Source organism: Apostichopus japonicus, chromosome 9 (genome assembly GCF_037975245.1).
Source record: "Apostichopus japonicus isolate 1M-3 chromosome 9, ASM3797524v1, whole genome shotgun sequence".
In the NCBI taxonomy this organism is placed as follows: Eukaryota; Metazoa; Echinodermata; class Holothuroidea; order Aspidochirotida; family Stichopodidae; genus Apostichopus; species Apostichopus japonicus.
Genome location: NC_092569.1, coordinates 17,334,233 through 17,353,195, shown reverse-complemented (window position 1 = coordinate 17,353,195; position 18,963 = coordinate 17,334,233). Strand labels below are relative to the sequence as shown.

Below are 18,963 nucleotides of genomic sequence, written 5' to 3'. Positions count from 1 at the left end.
ATTGTCATTTCTTGGCGTTTGTCTGACAAATTGAACACAAATCATATTTTATTATTTTTAATGTTTATCTATCTATACTACAGTGGCTCACTACTTCTTTTATCAACGTTCTGAATATCCAAAGGACTGCCGAGACGTCCAAAGTCAGTGTTCTACGTCCAACTCTAGCGGAGTATACATTATCAAGCCAAATGGATTTGAAGAACCATTTGAGGTGTACTGCAACAATGACGTTGACGGAGGAGGCTGGACGGTACGTTTGCTTGGAAATGTTTATGTAATATATAAAGCCTTTCGCCAGCATGTAGGTATCATGACTTTAACATGTGTAGTCGTAATCAATAAGTTGCATCCTCCACTCAGTAACGCCGAAACTGGGAAAATATCTATCATTTATTGAGACGACCTTTGTGAATAGTTACAACAATTGGTAAAATAAATTGTCCACTTCCCAATATTTGTGTGCAATTGAGAGAGTGTATTTAAGTGGTAATGGTTTTCGCAATCTTTTTCTCTATTGTTATAGGTCATACAACGTCGCAACGGCGATGTTGTTAATTTCAAAATAAGTTGGTCACAGTATAAAGATGGATTTGGTTTTCCCTCAACTGAGTTTTGGCTCGGCAATGAAAAGATGTCATATTTGACGAATCAAGCAGACTACGAACTTCGTGTGGATATAGAATTTTCTAATGGAGCTTCTTTCTATACAACATATAGAGGTTTTCGTATCACTGATGAATGGGGGCAATATAAGGTTACACACATTGGCGCATACGAAATTGATCCACGTAAGCAAAAACAAAACGTTAATAATAATGCCATAACAATTTATTCCTAATAAAAAGCCTACAACTAGATCTTTTTCAACAGTCTGCATAACCTTCTTTTCTTGATAATTCCTGTAAAACTTCATATATATTTTTCATGACTGATAGATAATTATGAAATGCCCCCCAACAAATATATATATATATAAAGTATTGTTAAAATCCAATATTTTGTTCTTAATCTTACCAACTATCAAGTACACCGATTCCTATATGTCCTACTAACATGATCTACGGAACCTGCAGTTGCAAAGCAACATGTGAAGATCCCAACGGACAATCTGGTTGTAACAGAGACTGTTTGGGTACTGATGGTTGCACCTGTCCAGCTGGTTTCTTAATGCAAGGAAGTGACTGTATCAGTGCGAGTGAATGCGGGTGTTTCGTAGCAGAGGCCAACGTGGTTATACCAGTGAGTATTGGCACGACATTTAGCTCAATATCAAGTGGCAATTCAAACGAAACAGAGAAAAAACTTAAGCTAAATGACGTTGCGATAACACAAATTGCAAGAACAAAATATATGTTGAAATAAATGCATTCATTTTTTTCGACAATTCAATTCCAGAATGAAGAAACATTCGTTAACGATGACTGCACACAAAAGTGTTCTTGTAACAATAACCGACTAATCTGTGAAGAATACAGATGTAGTAACGATGCTGTGTGTGATGTCAGAGATGGGGTACGAAAGTGTTATTGTAATGAGGGATATGAAGGTGACGGTGAAACTTGTCCACCCAACGTTTTCACAGACTGCCAGGATGTTTATGACGCTGGGCAAAGACAAGATGGCGTTTATACAATCATGCCTACTGGATGGTCAGGGTCAGGATTCGAAGTATCCTGTAATATGGAAAATGGTGGAGGATGGACCGTAAGTCATTTAGAAAATACATACTTTCCAATTTTGCTCCTCTGCGTTGTTAAAGATGATCTTAGATGGCAGAATAATTTGTTCTCGGTCCGTTTTTACTGTTATTAGTTTTGCTTCTTACACCGCACATTCGCTACAGCCCAAACAGGACGGATTGGATATGTTAAAGATATTGGAGGAAGACTTAATGAGCTAATGCTGCCAGAACGCTAAAGTAGTCAGATCTGTTGAGATGAAAGTTCGTCCATCCTCTTGAATGGCTGAGCCTTTCATAATATTCCTCACGAAATAACAAAGAGAAGACAACATTCGCCAATTAATCATACAAGTTATTCGTCTTGTAATAAAGGAAATTGCTCACGCACTTCAGCAAAGAAAGGAGCTAAAGTATGTGACTTTTCTTTTAGGATCAAAACCGTAAATGGCTAACTTGAAGCATTATCAGGGTTTGAACTTCAAACAAAGGCCACAACCACGACTTTAAGCATGATTATTGTAAACGTGACTTATTTATCATATTTGTTGTGATTTGTGAGGAAAAAAAGACTTGATATATAAAATACTGGTACCAAATACATTTTTTCAACGAGATGTCTGTACGATGTACCTCTTTGTGCCGTTGAGCTCAAATCACGCCGCCAATTATAAGCTAAGGTAAATCCTAATACCACGAAAAGATAACTTTTTAGTATCTTTATATTAGTATATATTTAATAGGTACTGGTTATTTCATTCTTGAAATGCCAGATCCCCCACATTAAGACCCCTCCCCACTCTACCATGAAAATTTTTAATACTACAACAAAATCATTTTGGTGTTTCTTTTAATAGGTACTGGTTATTTCATTCTGAGAACGCCATATCACGCGCGTTAAGACTTCTTCCCCACCCCTCACCCAATAACGCCTACACAACAACAATATAAATTCTCTTTAGGGCTTTGAAGTCTTTAGGCTCGACTTCAACTAACGTGATTTCATATCGTCTGAATGTATTCGGATAAACTATTATTACTAAGATATACAACAATTAGGTTCATATGTGTATCGCTGACTTAAAACCTACAGAGCTCAGTGAGCAATTTATTTTGTTTCTAACTTTATACTATACTGACATAACAGTAAACTGAAATGTCCATACTTATAAATATTGTCCCTTCAAATCTCTTTAAATCCATTTTCTTTGATCAGCGATACATAAAACAAGGCACTATGGGTAGCCTACTCTGGCTACTAACTTAGTGAGCTTCCTTCACAATTCTGCTTACAGGTACACGGCCGATGGGATGATTTCGTCGCATATTCATCAGTTAAATTTTTGCAAGAAAGTAATACTGTCAAGAATTACTATGCCCTAAGGTAAATTTTCAAGATCAACCTAATGTTTAAATTATAAAGAAAATTTAAATATATAATTCATACTTAAATTGTTGTAAATGATACAGACCAAGTGAAGCAATTCGTAAAACTAAAAACTTTACAAGTCAGCGAATTTAGGAATACAAAGCCAGCTGCAACACTCGCGAACTGTAACACTCCTTTATTCGGAATTTATGATAAACGTTCTTTCCTTCTGTCTCAACATATGTACCTTTAAGCTACCATGCAATTAGCATGTGTAATAATTTCAACAGAACCCCTTCTCAGGGCGATGTAGTTTGTAGAATATATATGTGGTATAAATAATGGTATGTATAAAAATATGTATCTCTATTAGCTAAATCACATTCAACAAAATGAAGAACATGTTTGTAGAGCTACTGACAAAATAATGAATGTTCTTGATCATTTGCATTATATGTATACAAGTGAAATTGTAGTGAGTTCAAAAATCTAGAACAGTGAAACATTTCCAGCCTCCACACACACACACACACACACACACACATATATATATATATATATATATATATATATCAAGATATATTTCACTCAATTTTGCTCTGCTTGTGGAACATTAGGAACTATTCGACCTTCACTCTCATATACAAATCGGCATATCGCTCCCAAATTCTCTATTGCTATTGATAGCAACATAGAACCGTATGTAGGACTCAGCAGGTCAGCAAAATCTGTACGTCTGTTGCCCCCATGTAGAGAATCTTATGTAGCAAGAATATGATATTGAGGATATTCCCTAAATATATAACTGCCACGGTGGCCAAAAATGGCGACGTATACGTGGAGAAAAGACGGCACTAAACATGAACTAAACATTAATTACTAAACGTGTATTATCTTGCCAACTGATTATACGTGACATTGATATGTAGTTCATCTTGTATCACCGGGGTGGACCCAAGGTCAAGATGTTTATGACATAAAATATTAAGTTCCTTCTTTCCATTGCGACCAATATAAAGATGTAATTTACATGTCAAAGTATTTTGGTGTCTTTCATTATCTTGCATATGTTATAAGCTTCAACCATTGAGCTTTTACAGAAGCTTCCACCTTCAAACTGTATTAAGCCTCTCTGAACAGTTATGGTTGATTTCGTAAAGTAAAGTTTATTCATACTCACCCCCCCCCCCCTTTACCCAAGGTTTTCACGAAGAGAAGTAAATCACAACGTTTTGACTGCGTCATGCTAAGCATAAGATAACTTACCCTTGTTCAACCTGGGAACTGTTTTCTCAAAGAAGAAGGAAATCAGTAGATCCAAATACTATGGGAACATCCAATTATATTCTATTGACAACTCTTTACTGAATTAACAACATTTGTTGTAATTAATGAATAACAGTTAATGAACTGTTAATTTATTTCAGTTATTATATGCTGCGGTAGTTGGATCTTTGTATGTATAACATGGAGTATTAGAAGACCCCGGTTTTAAGTCCATAGTTTTCTACATTAAGTTAAAATGTGATACAATCAATGGTTATCTCGGATATCTGTTCCTTATACTTATGTTTGATTTAGAAGTACCATAAATAGCACGCTGTATTATTTCCCCAGCTTGCAACTCAGTGCATAAAACAGGAAATTATGTGTCTATTTTGAAGTATCCTTGTAAATGTATATATCGATATCTCGCTCACTTGATTCTTTTAATTGTTCACGGGTAACATTTGAAAGCTGTTTAAGCATGAAACATGACACAAAGAGCAAGAAAACATTACGCTCGTACGAATGCATTATTGATATGTTTGTCTATGCACGTAATTGGTATAATGAGTTGCTAATATTCCTAACAAGCTTGCATAAATCTTTTGCATTGGTACACCGTATGTATCTCAAAGGTAATCAGTTGTGAAATTCAATATCCCTGTATCTGGAACGACGTTGGTGGTATCCTATGCAATAACATTAAATTACTGATCCAAAGTTATACCGTCGATCTAACTTTTCTTACAAATGAGGGATGTGGCTGCGGGGTCGTAGAATCCGACCCCTATTTAGGGGTTCTGGTGGTCCTCCGTATAATAAAATTCAAAGTTAAGAGTTCAAATGGTGCATTCTTAGGCATAGTTAGTGTATAAATTAGGTATTTTAGTTGGGTCTTAGCACATGGTTGTTCTAATAGATACCTATAAAAGTATGGAGTTCCCACCCCTCCCTATTGCACACGCCACCATAACCATATAGCTTATTTATTTATCTTCAGGTTTTATAAGGCATTGTCTTTTGTAAACAACGGTCTACATATAATACACTCTGCACCTGTACTTGATGTCGCACCCCAACCATAAATGTTTTATTGACTTAAAAGGATTGTCTGATGGCCCAAATAAGTTACCTTAAAAAATGATAAATAATTTTCCAAACATGTTGTCAAAGTATGAGAACGCTAATGTTGCGTTTGACAGAGAAACGATTTTTTAATCGTTAAGGATGGACATTTCCAATATGATTTGAACAGTACAGAACGTGACGTCATTTACGCTAATGCGTGAATTTTATTTCAGCAATTTCGAAGAACAGTTTATGATCTGTGGTATGAGTGTGAGAGTATATTATGTGCAACGCTATACGTATACCAGCTGGGCATGGTACAGTAGGCTATATACGTTCGCATTATGTACGCTATATAGGCAATCACCTGTGCGTGTACACGTGAGAGTGTACTTGCTGCGGAAATGGGAGTGCTAACTTCAAGTCGCCTGTTTTGCCTATTAGCCAGCACTACGTCAATCACCATATTGTAACGCTCGGGCCGACCTCTGGCCAAGGTCGTGCGGAGCGTATGGGGAGCAGTGGCGGAGCCCTGCGGAGCGGCTCTCCGGGTTAATCCCTTGGCTTAGGTATTCCCTTTGTTACTGTAGTAATAGTAGGATTAGCCGCGCGCTGCATAGACCATTGTTTGCCGCTATGCGGATTATCCGCCATCACAAACGTTATGGTAATATTCATTACGTAGCAGTATGTCGTACGATCGTAAAATTCATTCATGTGGGATGGGTGCAGATGTTTTTAGCTAATGTTCTATTAAGGGTTTAAAATGTATTTCGTTTTCGGGGGGATTATCAGACCTTAGGAAAGCTGCACTCTTTTATCAACCATTCTCAGTCAAAGAGACCCATTGTAAGTTTATGTAAATTAGATCCCGTATATAAGGATGTTTTCGAAGGAAATAGGGAACACCTTAATCGAGTTCTTCAACAGCAAGGTCTATAGCGTTGTTTGGTATCTTGGCAGGTTTACGCCCTGAAGCCAATACCATTTAGAGCAGGCCTCTGAAGCTGTATTTCATCGTTTTTCTTTTACTTCTCGCCGTATTTTTCTGTTACTTCTTAGAGCAATTGAGAGCTGATTTATTTATCCTTGTTTAGGACGAAGAAGTCCATTTACGTTTATTTTAATAGTCAGTTGCGGAAATAAACCGTTTTATACTTACCTGGATTGTTTGGATAATTTCTACTTGTGTTTGACTCCACGCTATTTCTCCGACTTTGTGGCCAATCAAAATACAACACCATCGGCCAAGGATCCTAACCTGCCGGCCTAACGCTACCCAATCTCAACCCCCACCCCCAAAATCGTTACAATATTAATGCGTTCGAACAAACGGTACTTTTGGTGAGAAACTGGTGAATTTGAAAACCAGATTTCTACAAGAAGAAAACGTTGAATTGGGACAATTTTTACATGGTTAGAAAGAAAAAAAAGAAAAACTACAAGGACAATGTATCAAAATCTTTCACCAGACAATTCCTTTAACAGGGTTGGACACGAAATGGAACTTGCGGGATCCCATTGTACTTTCCCACCCAATCCGCGGGCCATAGCACTGATGGATGTAACTACTTCTGTTCACTTTTGATTGGCTCTCTGTAGCAATATCTTAATGAACGGTAATATTTTTAGGGGTATGCTTATTTCCAGCTTGTATAACACATCTCACAATAGTAATTTTTGCATTTTTTGCAGTTTTGCATTGCATTCTATAAATTAGAAATCAGTCTTGATATGCCCATTCTTATTTAACTTAGGAGCCAGGTCGCATACTAGACCTCTGCGTATTTAATACAATTTGTTTGCATACTTCCTCATCCCCCCACCCCTCTTTCCCCCATTCAAGCACCAAAATGGTACATATACACAAATAATCTTTAACATTCATATTGTTGGAAATGTTACGCAGAAGATTTGTGTCATACGAAAACAGTTTTTACAAAAACTATAACATTCCCGTTATGCTTTAAGAACGGTCAATTAACACAACCCATTTATCTAGATACCATGAAGTTTTGTATTCTTTACTTCAATATGTGCTAAGTGAAATTACCGCTGTTATTGTTCGGAAGTGTTAAATTGTTTAAGCTAGAAATTCTTCCCGCTTATTAACTTCCCCATACGAAACGTAATAGCAAATCACGACAGAAGAGAGACACATTTACGTGTGTCAAAGATGCAATTTTATTTTGGAAAAATATAGTTAGTTTCAAGATTGTTAAGTAACGTGTAAGGTTGTTAAGTAAGTGTGCATACGATGGCATCTATACGTTTATCTTTTGTTTTATCAGTGATACGACATTCCTAAGTTGTTAAGTAGCCAAACGATAGTACAATGTAACTATGCACGTATGCACATTTTGGCATCTGTCTTTATCTTTTATGTTGTCGAAGCTACACATTATCGCGTTTGTAATATCGATATGATCATTTTATACCATATTAAGCAGGACAGGGTAATACAGGGCTGGGATCCGTCGCACAAAATCTAGCAAACGTACAAGAATACACACTGTATGTCGCGTAAGCCTTATATAATTGCTAGTGTTAAATAGGCATCATCGTGATGGATGTGGTAATGCCTTGTATGGCAGGTATATGTAGCCATGGTTATATGGTGTGAAGGAACAAACAACAATTTTGTCCGAGAACTAAGACTTCATGATAAGATTCATGCTCTATCCTAAAGACGCAAGGATATATATATATTTTTTTTTTGTAGTGGGAGGATAAGACTTTTTGTCGTCAAGGGGAGGGTCTAAGGGGACGTATGTCATTTTTGAGAATTTTTGTAAAAACGGAGGGTGCTTAGATGCAACACGGTGCTATATTTTGCAAACTATTGAACAAAATGTTGAATGATTTTCGACTTCTTTGTTATCACTAAAGGAATACTTCACGACTTTTTTAATAGTATGTATGTCAGTAGAGAGCGGTTGGTTAGGCCTCCTGATTTATTCTGGGGATAAACCGCCGAAAGTGTACGTTGTTGCGCCTTTGCTCTACCCTCTGTGACGATTTCAAATTTTAGGTGGGGGGTCAACAATTTTGGCTTACATCCGTAATGGTAAACAAATTGTTATTTTGGTAAATGGGAAATGATGATATCCATTTATATCGTTTATGATACATTTTGTGGTAGAACTCCAAATCTTCACAATGTTTTCGACAATATCGATTGCCCTTCCTCGTCTCGGCCCCTATCCGCTCCCTATGGCAAACCACTCCTGTACAGTTTCCTTGTACACTTTATTGTGGGTGGGTGTCAAAACGCAAAATACTCAAAAAGAGAGGGACAAGGAATGGGATAGAGGGTAGAAGACGTTGATTCCACGAAATGATTTGAATAATTTAACACATTTAAGACGATTGTATACCAATTTGCGTGCCGTATATTTGACATTACGAGAAAGTTGTATTCTGATAGTATAGCCCATGGAAACGTAAAGCCTAAAAATGAAAGAAAATGTAATTTCATTCCTGTTTCTTTACATTTTGCAACTATTCGAGGATCAATTCAATAAAAAAATATACACCATATATCATGGGGGCAGAGTTTATGACACTTACAGTCGTTTGGTTGTCTTATCTTAAAATAAAGAAATAAATGTTTTACTCAACCTGCTTCCTTACTTTAAATAAACATATTTATAAACTGTAGATGTCGAATTCTCGCACAATATGTAAATATTTCCGCAACGTGATGTAACATGTAACGGTATTCCTTGACGGACTGGAAGTTTCCATAGTATATGGGTGCCTTTTGAATCCCTATCTGTTTAAAACTGACTGACGGTATCTAACCAAGAAGAAGAACAATGCGATCTGGCTGCGAGACATCATCATTTTACAACTTTGTAAGTACACTTCAAGTCATCCGTTGTTTCCAGGAACATCGAGGATATTTTTTAGCTCTTGAAATATAAATCATTTCATTGACTTGTCATTCATATTATACCAAGACATTCACAAATATGGAGACTTCCGTGTCTGTTCGAGCAATCTTTGCATTCTTGTGCACAACAATGATCGCGTTTACGTCCTCGGAAGAAACGGTGAGTTAAATATTTTACAGTTTACGTTAATGTTTCTTATAAATCATGTTTCTTTCTTGATTGTTAGATGCTACAATTTAACAAAAAAAAAATTAGTAATGTAGAAAGATTCAAGCACTGGATAACCTTTTCATATGTTTCTTACTTGCTTGTTTGATTTGATAATTCCTCCCAAAATTTGAAGAAAATCTAACTACTTGATAAGCTGTTTTACAATTTCTAATATAACATTTTATGTACTTAGCAAATAATATTTTTTCTTCAATAAATTCCTTCTTTCCAAAATAATAATTTTTCTTCAATAAATTCCTTCTTTCCAAAATAATAATCTTCAGCATCCTCCAGGAAGGTGTGTTTTTTTGTAAAATTTGCACTGGAAGTTAAAAAAAAATGCAATAACAAAGTATATCTTATGTTTAGTTACATCTATTTTTTTGCAAGAACGAAATTTATTTTGAAATAAATATCTTTCTTTTATTTATCAATTTTGCATTGCCTTAAGAAAAAACTCTCATATTTTCTATTAACAACGCACACTCCCAATTGTGTATCTCTAAGTGTTTATATTTACCACTTCATCGCTATTTTTTGTAATATAAGACAAAATTTATAATACTATAACTGTTTGTTTTACTGAATGGCTTAGTACAAAGCTGTTAATATTGTCAGAATAATACAAGACAAGAGATAAATTCATTCAGTCTATCCTTAACGACGGATGACTGCCTCTTAACAAATCGATTTGACTACATTAGTACGCAAAGTATTTTAAGGTTACAGTATAGGTTTATCTTACCCAAAAGAGAATTAAAAAAAAGCCAAAACATATATCATAATAATACTCATAATAGTAACAGTACGCTTTCTGTTACATAAAATCGCTACACTTCTTGTCCAAGTAAAGCATTCACCCTTTCGAGTTCCAGTGATCTGCGTTAAATATTTTAAAAAGGTATTACATATATAATTGAGAAAATTTTGTAAAATTATAGATTATTTCATTACTTTTTCTCTATGTCATATAGTTTTAAGAAAAGTATAGTTGAAAGTTGATAACATAGTAAAATTATGGTCGACATATTTATATCATACTCATAGTATCAACAAAGTTATTTCAATATGATAGGCGGAATTGTAAAATGATAACGTTGTGTATTATTGGAAAAACAAATAGTTTCTTATAGTAAATTCAGAAATATCTGTGCTGAAAGCTTGGACAAATAACACTTGCTGACAACGTTTGTAATTAAAATCATCTTTTTAATTGTTTTTCAATCAACTTCATTCAACGCCCCCTATTTATATTCTGTAAAGATTATTATAGAAAGAACAGAGGTTAAGAAACTTGCTACTATAATTATCTAATATATTTCGCATTGACAGTTTTATTTGATTTCTTCTTACTAAGAGGTTGTCAATTATTGAAAGTTACATAAAACACCAATTCATTTTGCCTGGCATTATCGAACTTAACAATTAGCTTCCATGCAATACTTCCATATGTTAACTTCAATGGTTTTCATGATTTTGAAGACAATGCACAATTAAAAAGTGTATGTCCTAAACTATCAAGCAAGTAGTTTTAACTTGATAATGAGATCCTTAAGTACAACATTGTGATACTCTTGGAATTTGAAAAGTATATGCAAGGGTACTATAGTATAAAACTAGTTCTCGGCAACTTTGAATTTTATCGGTTACACCGTGCACTCTTAATTCATTTTACTGTTTATTTACCGTAACGTCAACTCGACTTGTAACACAGATAAATCAGTTGTTGTCAGGTACATTCACACGTATTTTTTTTAACATTTTCGTGTATTTACAATTTAAAGCATTTTATTTTCATGTGTTTTCTTCGTTGATATCGGCTAAGATCTCCTGTAAACCTCACGCATGTAATTGGTGCATTTCCTACTGTTCCGTATTTCCATGTCAATAAATAGTGTACTTTCACGGTGAAAGAAAGGTATGAATTTATATATTCCATATACTGTGTATATAAAGCTTAATTTCCTCTCATATTCAATTCCTTTTGTTAAATACATGTAAGTATTTGCTGTGTTTGTTACAAACATTAACTCACGTCGTTAACTTTATTCATTGAAATAATTGCTATGTTATTTCAAACTAGAAAACACTGGCAACTATCTTGTTAACGATAGGCTCAAGTTATCATTGAACTAAAAATCACTTCGTTTGTATTCACAAAAAGTACTTCTCCCACAAATAGGTTTTTCTTTATTCCAATCGTCAACGATTTATCACCCCTGACAACGCTGCGATTATACTGTAGACGATCTCTGCGTAAATGGTGTAAAGAGTTTGTTTTCACGTTAATCTGAGCATCTTTATCTTTACTTCGTTTAATTTCATGAAAAGAAATGAAACCATACAACTTTGATAACATAAACTTCCATTGTAAAAAATACCTGTATGTGTACACATTTCCAAAATTAATATTAAAAATTGAATAATTGTAATAAATTAAGTTATCAAACATCGTGATGTAGGCAATAGGCAATTATGTCAGTGAACAGCCAATTCAATTATTTATTATTTTGAAAGTATTGTTTTCCGATGATTTGTTGCATTTTTAATTTGCTTGTAACTGATTACTTGGTTACTAATGTTGAAGGAAAAAACAATAGTTCTTTACAGACATTACTATCAATAAACAGGACATATTGACATCTTTTCTGTGACTCTTCTTCTCATCAATAGAGTATTCATCGGAGAAGTTTACCTTCACCTACAGATGGCACTCAAAGTAAGATATTGAATTTTTAACCTTAAGTGCTTTGTTATGTCATTTCATCTAGATATAAAAAACCTAATTAACAAACATAAATGTGTTTTGTTATTTCCAAGATAACGTTTGGTGACTTTCTGTTTCACTTTTATTCACAGTATGTATGTTCGACAACTTAACACAATACAAAAATTACAACATATAATTTTGTAAACAAGACAAGTTACTTGTTGTTGGCATTTGTTTTAGAATATACATATATTCGCCCACACCTACCCACCCACCCAACCCTCCAATAAAATAACAGAGACAGCGAGAGGAAAGAGAGAGAGAGGGAGAGAAATATGTATGCAACATAATTTAACACTAACAATGATATATGTACCAAATTTGATGTTAAGGTGTTCATGTTACTTCAAACAACTAAAAATACTTAAATCACAGATAATTGTCAATTTCTCATAGTTTTCTTTGACAAATTGAACACAAAGCATATTTTAATATGTTCAATGTTTTTCTCTCCATACTATAGTGGCTCATTTCTTCTTTTATCAACGTTCTGAATATCCAAAGGACTGCCGAGACGTTCAAAGTCAGTGTTCTACGTCCAACTTTAGTGGAGTATACATCATTAAGCCAGATGGATTTGAAGAACCATTTGAGGTCTACTGCAACAACGACGTTGGCGGAGGAGGCTGGACGGTACGTTTGCTTGGAAATGTTTATGTCATATATAAAGCCTTTCGCTAGCATCTAGGTATCATGAGTTTAACATGTGTAGTCGTAATCAATAAGTCGCATACTCCACTCAGTAACGTCAAAACTGGGAAAATAACGAGCATTTTTGGAGACGACCTTTGTGAATACAACAATGGGTAAAATAAATTGTCCATTACCCAATATTTGTGTGCAATTGAGAGAGTACATTTAAGTGGTGACAGTATTTGCAATCTTTTTCTCTTCATATTATAGGTCATACAACGCCGCGACAGCGGTTCTGTTAATTTCAATAGGAGTTGGTCACAGTATAAAGATGGATTTGGTTTTCTCTCAACTGAGTTTTGGCTCGGCAATGAAAAGTTATCACATTTGACGAACCAAGCAGACTACGAGCTTCGTGTGGATATAGAATTATCTAATGGAATTTCGTTCTATACAGCACACAAAGGTTTTCGTATCACTGATGAATGGGGGCAATATAAGGTTACACAAATTGGCGCAAACGAAATTAATCCACGTAAGTGAAAACGTAACGTTAATAATAAGGCCATAACAAATGTATTCCTAATACAAAGTATACAACTAGGTCCCTTTCAACAGTCTGCATAACCTTTTCAATCGAAGTCCTTCCTTTATTGATATTTACTGTAAAACTTTATATTTTCATGACTGATAGATAATTATGAAATGCCCAAATATATTTATATATATTCTTATTTAAATTCCATATTTTGCTTTTGATCTTACCAACCAGCATATGCACCGTTTCCTCCATGTCCTACTAACATGATCTACGGAACCTGCAATTGCAAAGCAACATGTATAGATCCCAACAAACAATCTGGTTGTAACAGAGACTGTTTGGATAGTGAGGGTTGCACCTGTCCAGCTGGTTTCTTAATGCAAGGGAGTGACTGTATCAGTAGGAGTGAATGCGGGTGTTTCTTAGCAGAGGCCAACTTGGTTATACCAGTGAGTACTTGTATGAATTTCAATATCACGTGACTTTGCAAACGAAACAGAAATGACACTTCAGCTTAATGACATTGAGATAACAGAAAATGCAAGAACGAAATTTATTTTGAAATAAATATCTTTCTTCTATATTCAACAATTCAATTCTAGAATGGAGAAACATCCGTTAACGATGACTGCACACAAAAGTGTTCTTGTAATAACAACCGACTGACATGCGAAGACTACAGATGTAGTACCAATGCTGTTTGTGATGTCAAGAATAAAGTACGACAGTGTTATTGTAATGAGGGATATGAAGGTGACGGTGAAACTTGTGAATCCTTGCATACAGACTGCCAGGATGTTTATGACGCTGGACATAGACAAAATGGCGTTTATAAAATCATGCCTCGTGGATGGCCTAGTTTACCATTCAACGTAACTTGTAAAATGGAGAACGGTGGAGGATGGACCGTAAGTTTTGATTTAAAAAAATTGTTTTAATGCTTTAACTATGTTTCTGTGATTTATTATCATTAAGTCTATTGCAGACGGTTATGGATGACGAGTTTCTGTTTTCGGTTTGGTTGCACTTTTATAATTCCTTAACCAGGGATTGAGTATATCAAAAATACTATGGTAGACGTTAAGGGAGGAAAATCTAAGCATTGCACCCCCCCCCCCTCCCCTCTCTGTAGAAAAAGACCAAACAAAGGAAAGTCCTAACTTTGCCTTACTGAATTATTATTCTATAACTATATAGTCGTGCGGTATTTCTTACATTTAGTTTGTCTGTCATCATGCTTCAACTACTATTCTTACACGCTATCCTTCCAGGTGTTTCAACGTCGTACTGATAGCTCTACGAGTTTTTATCAAAACTGGGCTGCGTACAAAGACGGGTTTGGTAACGACAGGAATTTATGGCTAGGAAATGAAAAGCTTCATTACTTGACGAACCAGAGAAACTACAAGCTTCGCTTTGACATCACTACTTCTAGTGGATCGGCTAAATATGCTGAATTTCCAGAGTTTCAAATAGAGTCTGAAAGCAACAACTACAGAATGAATAAACTCGCTGATCATAGCAATGGAAATACAGGTTTGTTGCATGTTTGATATTGCGCCTTGCCTTGGATAATATGTCACCTTAAAGAGGTTATGAAATGAAAAAAAATTCTTTATCATCGTATTCTGTACACTCGTAGCTTTCCAATGATACCCAATTTGTGTCAAACGAAGCTTGCATTCTCGAGGAATAAACGATCAAAAATTCGAGGGTAATAAAAACTTTCTAAAAATTGTTGTATTTACGGTAACGCGGCGTGACGTCAGTCGAGGAACTCAGCTCACTTCCGAGACGCTATGTTTACATTCTTAAACGTCTGAGAACACACACCATTACACTGTTGCATTGCTCCGTAGTAATTGAGATTTGGTGTTTGGAGTTTGTTTTTACGTAAATTTATCTCGTAAATGTTAAAAATGCCGAGCCGATATGTGGTATCAGGTTGCTCCACCACAAGTAAAGACGGATTTCTACTGCAAGCTTTTCCAAAAGATGACAAAATCGAAGAATTTGAACACGACTCGCTCAAAACACTACACATACACAACGTTACGAGTGCCTGTAGGCCTATACTGTTGCCAAATTACTTGTTATGACCATAGCCTAGGCCTCCTTGATACAGCAAATGACGATTTTTTTTATGGTTACCTAATATTTCGCACAAATTTTAAAGCCAGTTGGTTTAAGAACAATCAATACTAGATCTGCAAGTTTTCTTTTGTGGTAAAACTGGCGTTGCGTTGTGATTTTACGTAACAGTTGGATGATACAATTACACTGGCTAGCCTGTTATACAACGTCTATTAGTTAGGTCTAGACCCCATGTTACCACTACTAGTACTATAGGGTTGCAATGTACAGAATGTCACATTTTCCTTGCACTGTAAGACACAAAATTCTAGAAGCTTCGCTACGAAGTTAAGTAGCAGGATCATCGACATTCGAGATAATTTAAATCATATGATGGTCTTAATAACGGTGGTTTTGTTTATGCTCAACCGACCAGTTTCGGTTCAGGGTCGTCCAACCGTTCTGCTCGGGGACTTCGATCGGCAGCGACGCGTCTCGGCCACCGGGATCGTTTTACAATTCTTCTGCAAGGGGCTCAATTGATAGGGCAAAACACCGGTATTATCTTCATCACCCTCGAAAACTATTTCCTCCTCTTCTTCCTCAAGAAAATAATTTTCGTCAAAGCTTACGAATGTCCTGAGAGATTTCCTCTGAATCGGAAGATTCGGGAGAAGACATTTTCAATTGATGAGAAGAGTGTTGTGGTTACATGTAGTAAACTGTGTAACGCCGTATCGGTAAACAGCGGGGAGTCGGCTTTGGCTGAAATGGTTCCTTTGATGACGTCAGATGAACTGCGGTGGGCAGCTTTGCTTTTTTTTTACGAGTGGTAGCTCGAGAGGTCTCTGGGGAATACTTTGACAGCGAATTTCTGGCGTTTGAAGCCGTATTTACGGAAAGTTGTGCATGGATGGTGTTGTAGTAATGTAGATAAACCATTCTAAGACATGAAAATTTTTCATTTCATAACCTCTTTAAAGTTACTAGCCTGTCCACAAGAAAATTCATGAGAAAATGGTCGTCACGGTTTCAGCAGATCTTGATGATATTATTACCTACAAAATATGTCTAAGTACACTGGATCAGGAACCCTCACAAAGAGGGTTTAGTGTAACCCCCCCCCCCCCTTCACACTACACGCACACCTTTTCTCCGGTTGTGTCAACAAAAAAATATTATATAGTTCATAATCTATTTCAAGTTAGTCACACACATTACTTCGAACGTAAAATCCGATAAAAACAGAACAAGTAATGATATAATACAAAATTTCATATCATTGTTTACTTGTCTCTCCCTTTCAGTCACTTCAATTAGTTGTAATTGATGTTTAGAAACCTTTTGGTTTATAATCTTGACAGAGTAAAGGAGGTTTTGTTTCCAACGGGATTTGAGCAAGCTTTCTTGCAATTTCTTTAAAAAACAGCAATTGCAAACTAATTGGTCCCATATGGTCCCGTTACTTTAAAGAGACAGTATAGTGTTAGGTATTTACCGTATCACCGTATCAATTGGATACCGTTTGTATCATTAACAACATATTGAAGTAGTCTGACTAGCCGATGAACAAGATTGTATGCTGAATGAGCAAGCCTCAGTTTAAGAACATGACATATTATGGAAGAGAAATAGGACCAAATATATTCACATAACCATTAAAGGTGAATTAAATCTTGAGGGTTTGAAGTGAAAACATGCCACTAGCAGAATAATGTTTCCTATAACATATGTGCAACAATTATATGAAGAAGAGCCACACATACTGTTGCAAGACATTGACAACCCGAGACATAGAAGGAAATTAAAAATGTGAAATTAATAAGTAAAACTAGGTAATGCACAGCCCAGGATTTAGTACTCCGTTAGGACCAATACAATGTTTACTAATTTTATCATTCTGTTTAATATCAATAGACAATAATTTCCTCTTGGCAAGTTTAGTTTGTATATTACCATATATTAGTTAACTTATATCCAGATAACCTAGATTGAAAATGAAACCTAAATAAAATAAAAAATAACAAAGAATAAATCAGCACATGAAATATCTAATGATCGCGGATCTATTCCATTACCAATGAATTCTGAATTTCTTAAATGTGAATCTCCCCCTCCCCCTCTTTTTCCCGGAATATTGTAAAACTTAGTTTATGTCCTAACAAAAATTTGCAACATGTCAGGATACAAACGCTATTGTTTAATGACCGAGTAATAACCACTGACGGTTCTTGCTGTTTTGCTTCACAGGTTATCGTTTCTATTATAGCAGAGGAAAACAATTCAGCACACATGATCGAGACAATGACGCATGTGGTAACTTCAACTGCGCCGAGAAGCACAGAAGCGGCTGGTGGCACTATGATACATATTGCTCTTATTGTTATAGTTATAGCCATTGCTACTATTTCCAATACAGCAGCAGCTGCAAGTCATATTGCACCTATGACAACCTCAACGGCGTCTACAATGGAGGCAACGCGGAAATGGTCTTCACTAACTATTATTATAACTGCAGCCCCCAATATGTTGAGATGAAAATTCGACCAACCTCTTGATTTTATGACGGATCGCCTATCATGGGATTTCTCCCGAACGCATTGTTATAGAAGGAACCTCATTTACTGAATTAATTTGTCTTCATAACTATGAGAAGTCAGCTGGAGAAATCGAGGCAATGTTAGTATCTGAATAAATACATTTGAATTATGCATCATCTTCAAGGATGAAAACTCTCTTTAATATTGAGATGATTTGTTCAAATGTGGTTAGCAGATTGGTAAAGTTAAATATTGTTTAAACTAAAGACGCGTCATTGAATCGTCCATTGTTTGCAATAATTATTTTAATTGAATTGTTTTAAATTGTAATGAGACTAAATAGAACACAAAACAGAACCATTTATATGTCTTACGTTGGTTCCTTGTATTTATTACCCTAACGTATTATCATAGTTTCATGTAGTAAATATGTCTACAATATAGCAAAACGTTCGTATCGTGGCATTTATATCTTTCATAATCTTCATGTTTCATGCAATATATAAAATTATTATTTGTTTACAGTTTGTAATGCGTTCTAAAGAAGAACATTGAACTGGAAAACGTTGAGATGAAATGATCGCACAAATGTATCGAAATTCAATTTATTAATTGCTAAATTGGCTCACACACTAAACCCGCTCAATTGACGTACATACTAAATCCACCCCTTAACAAGGCCACTAGAGCGTGGGTACGTCTCCAACCAACATATCCCACTCAACATATGATTGCCTGCCAAATTTAACTTCTGTGACCGTTATGATTTGCGATATTAGAGGTGACAGTTTGCCATAGGTGTTGTCAGCTCATTTATGTTAGCTCACGTTGCGTAAACTTTCCAGCCGCCAGTGAACTTTTAAAATGCCTGCACTTATCTTCAAACCTATTGATAAGTAAACCATCTGTTTTCTGT

At 35.5% G+C, this 18,963-nt stretch overlaps 1 protein-coding gene across 1 annotated transcript; it reads left to right on the top strand.

Annotated features, from left to right (window-relative positions):
• Positions 1–227: 227 nt before the first annotated feature.
• On the top strand, positions 228–18,387 carry LOC139973921 (uncharacterized). Its single transcript, XM_071980811.1, has 10 exons — positions 228–253; positions 1,029–1,242; positions 1,399–1,707; positions 12,164–12,209; positions 12,724–12,893; positions 13,164–13,428; positions 13,666–13,883; positions 14,037–14,342; positions 14,706–14,970; positions 17,758–18,387. The coding sequence occupies exons 1-10, from the start codon at positions 228–230 to the stop codon at positions 18,063–18,065; spliced, it is 2,127 nt and encodes a 708-aa protein (XP_071836912.1). The 3' UTR covers positions 18,066–18,387.
• Positions 18,388–18,963: the final 576 nt, after the last annotated feature.

Coding starts and splice junctions, on each gene's coding strand:
- LOC139973921 (XM_071980811.1), top strand. CDS start 228: ATGACGTTGACGGAGGAGGCTGGACG. Junction 13,884..14,036: donor AGGCCAACTTGGTTATACCA/GTGAGTACTTGT, acceptor ATTCAATTCTAG/AATGGAGAAACATCCGTTAA. Junction 14,971..17,757: donor TCATAGCAATGGAAATACAG/GTTTGTTGCATG, acceptor TTTGCTTCACAG/GTTATCGTTTCTATTATAGC.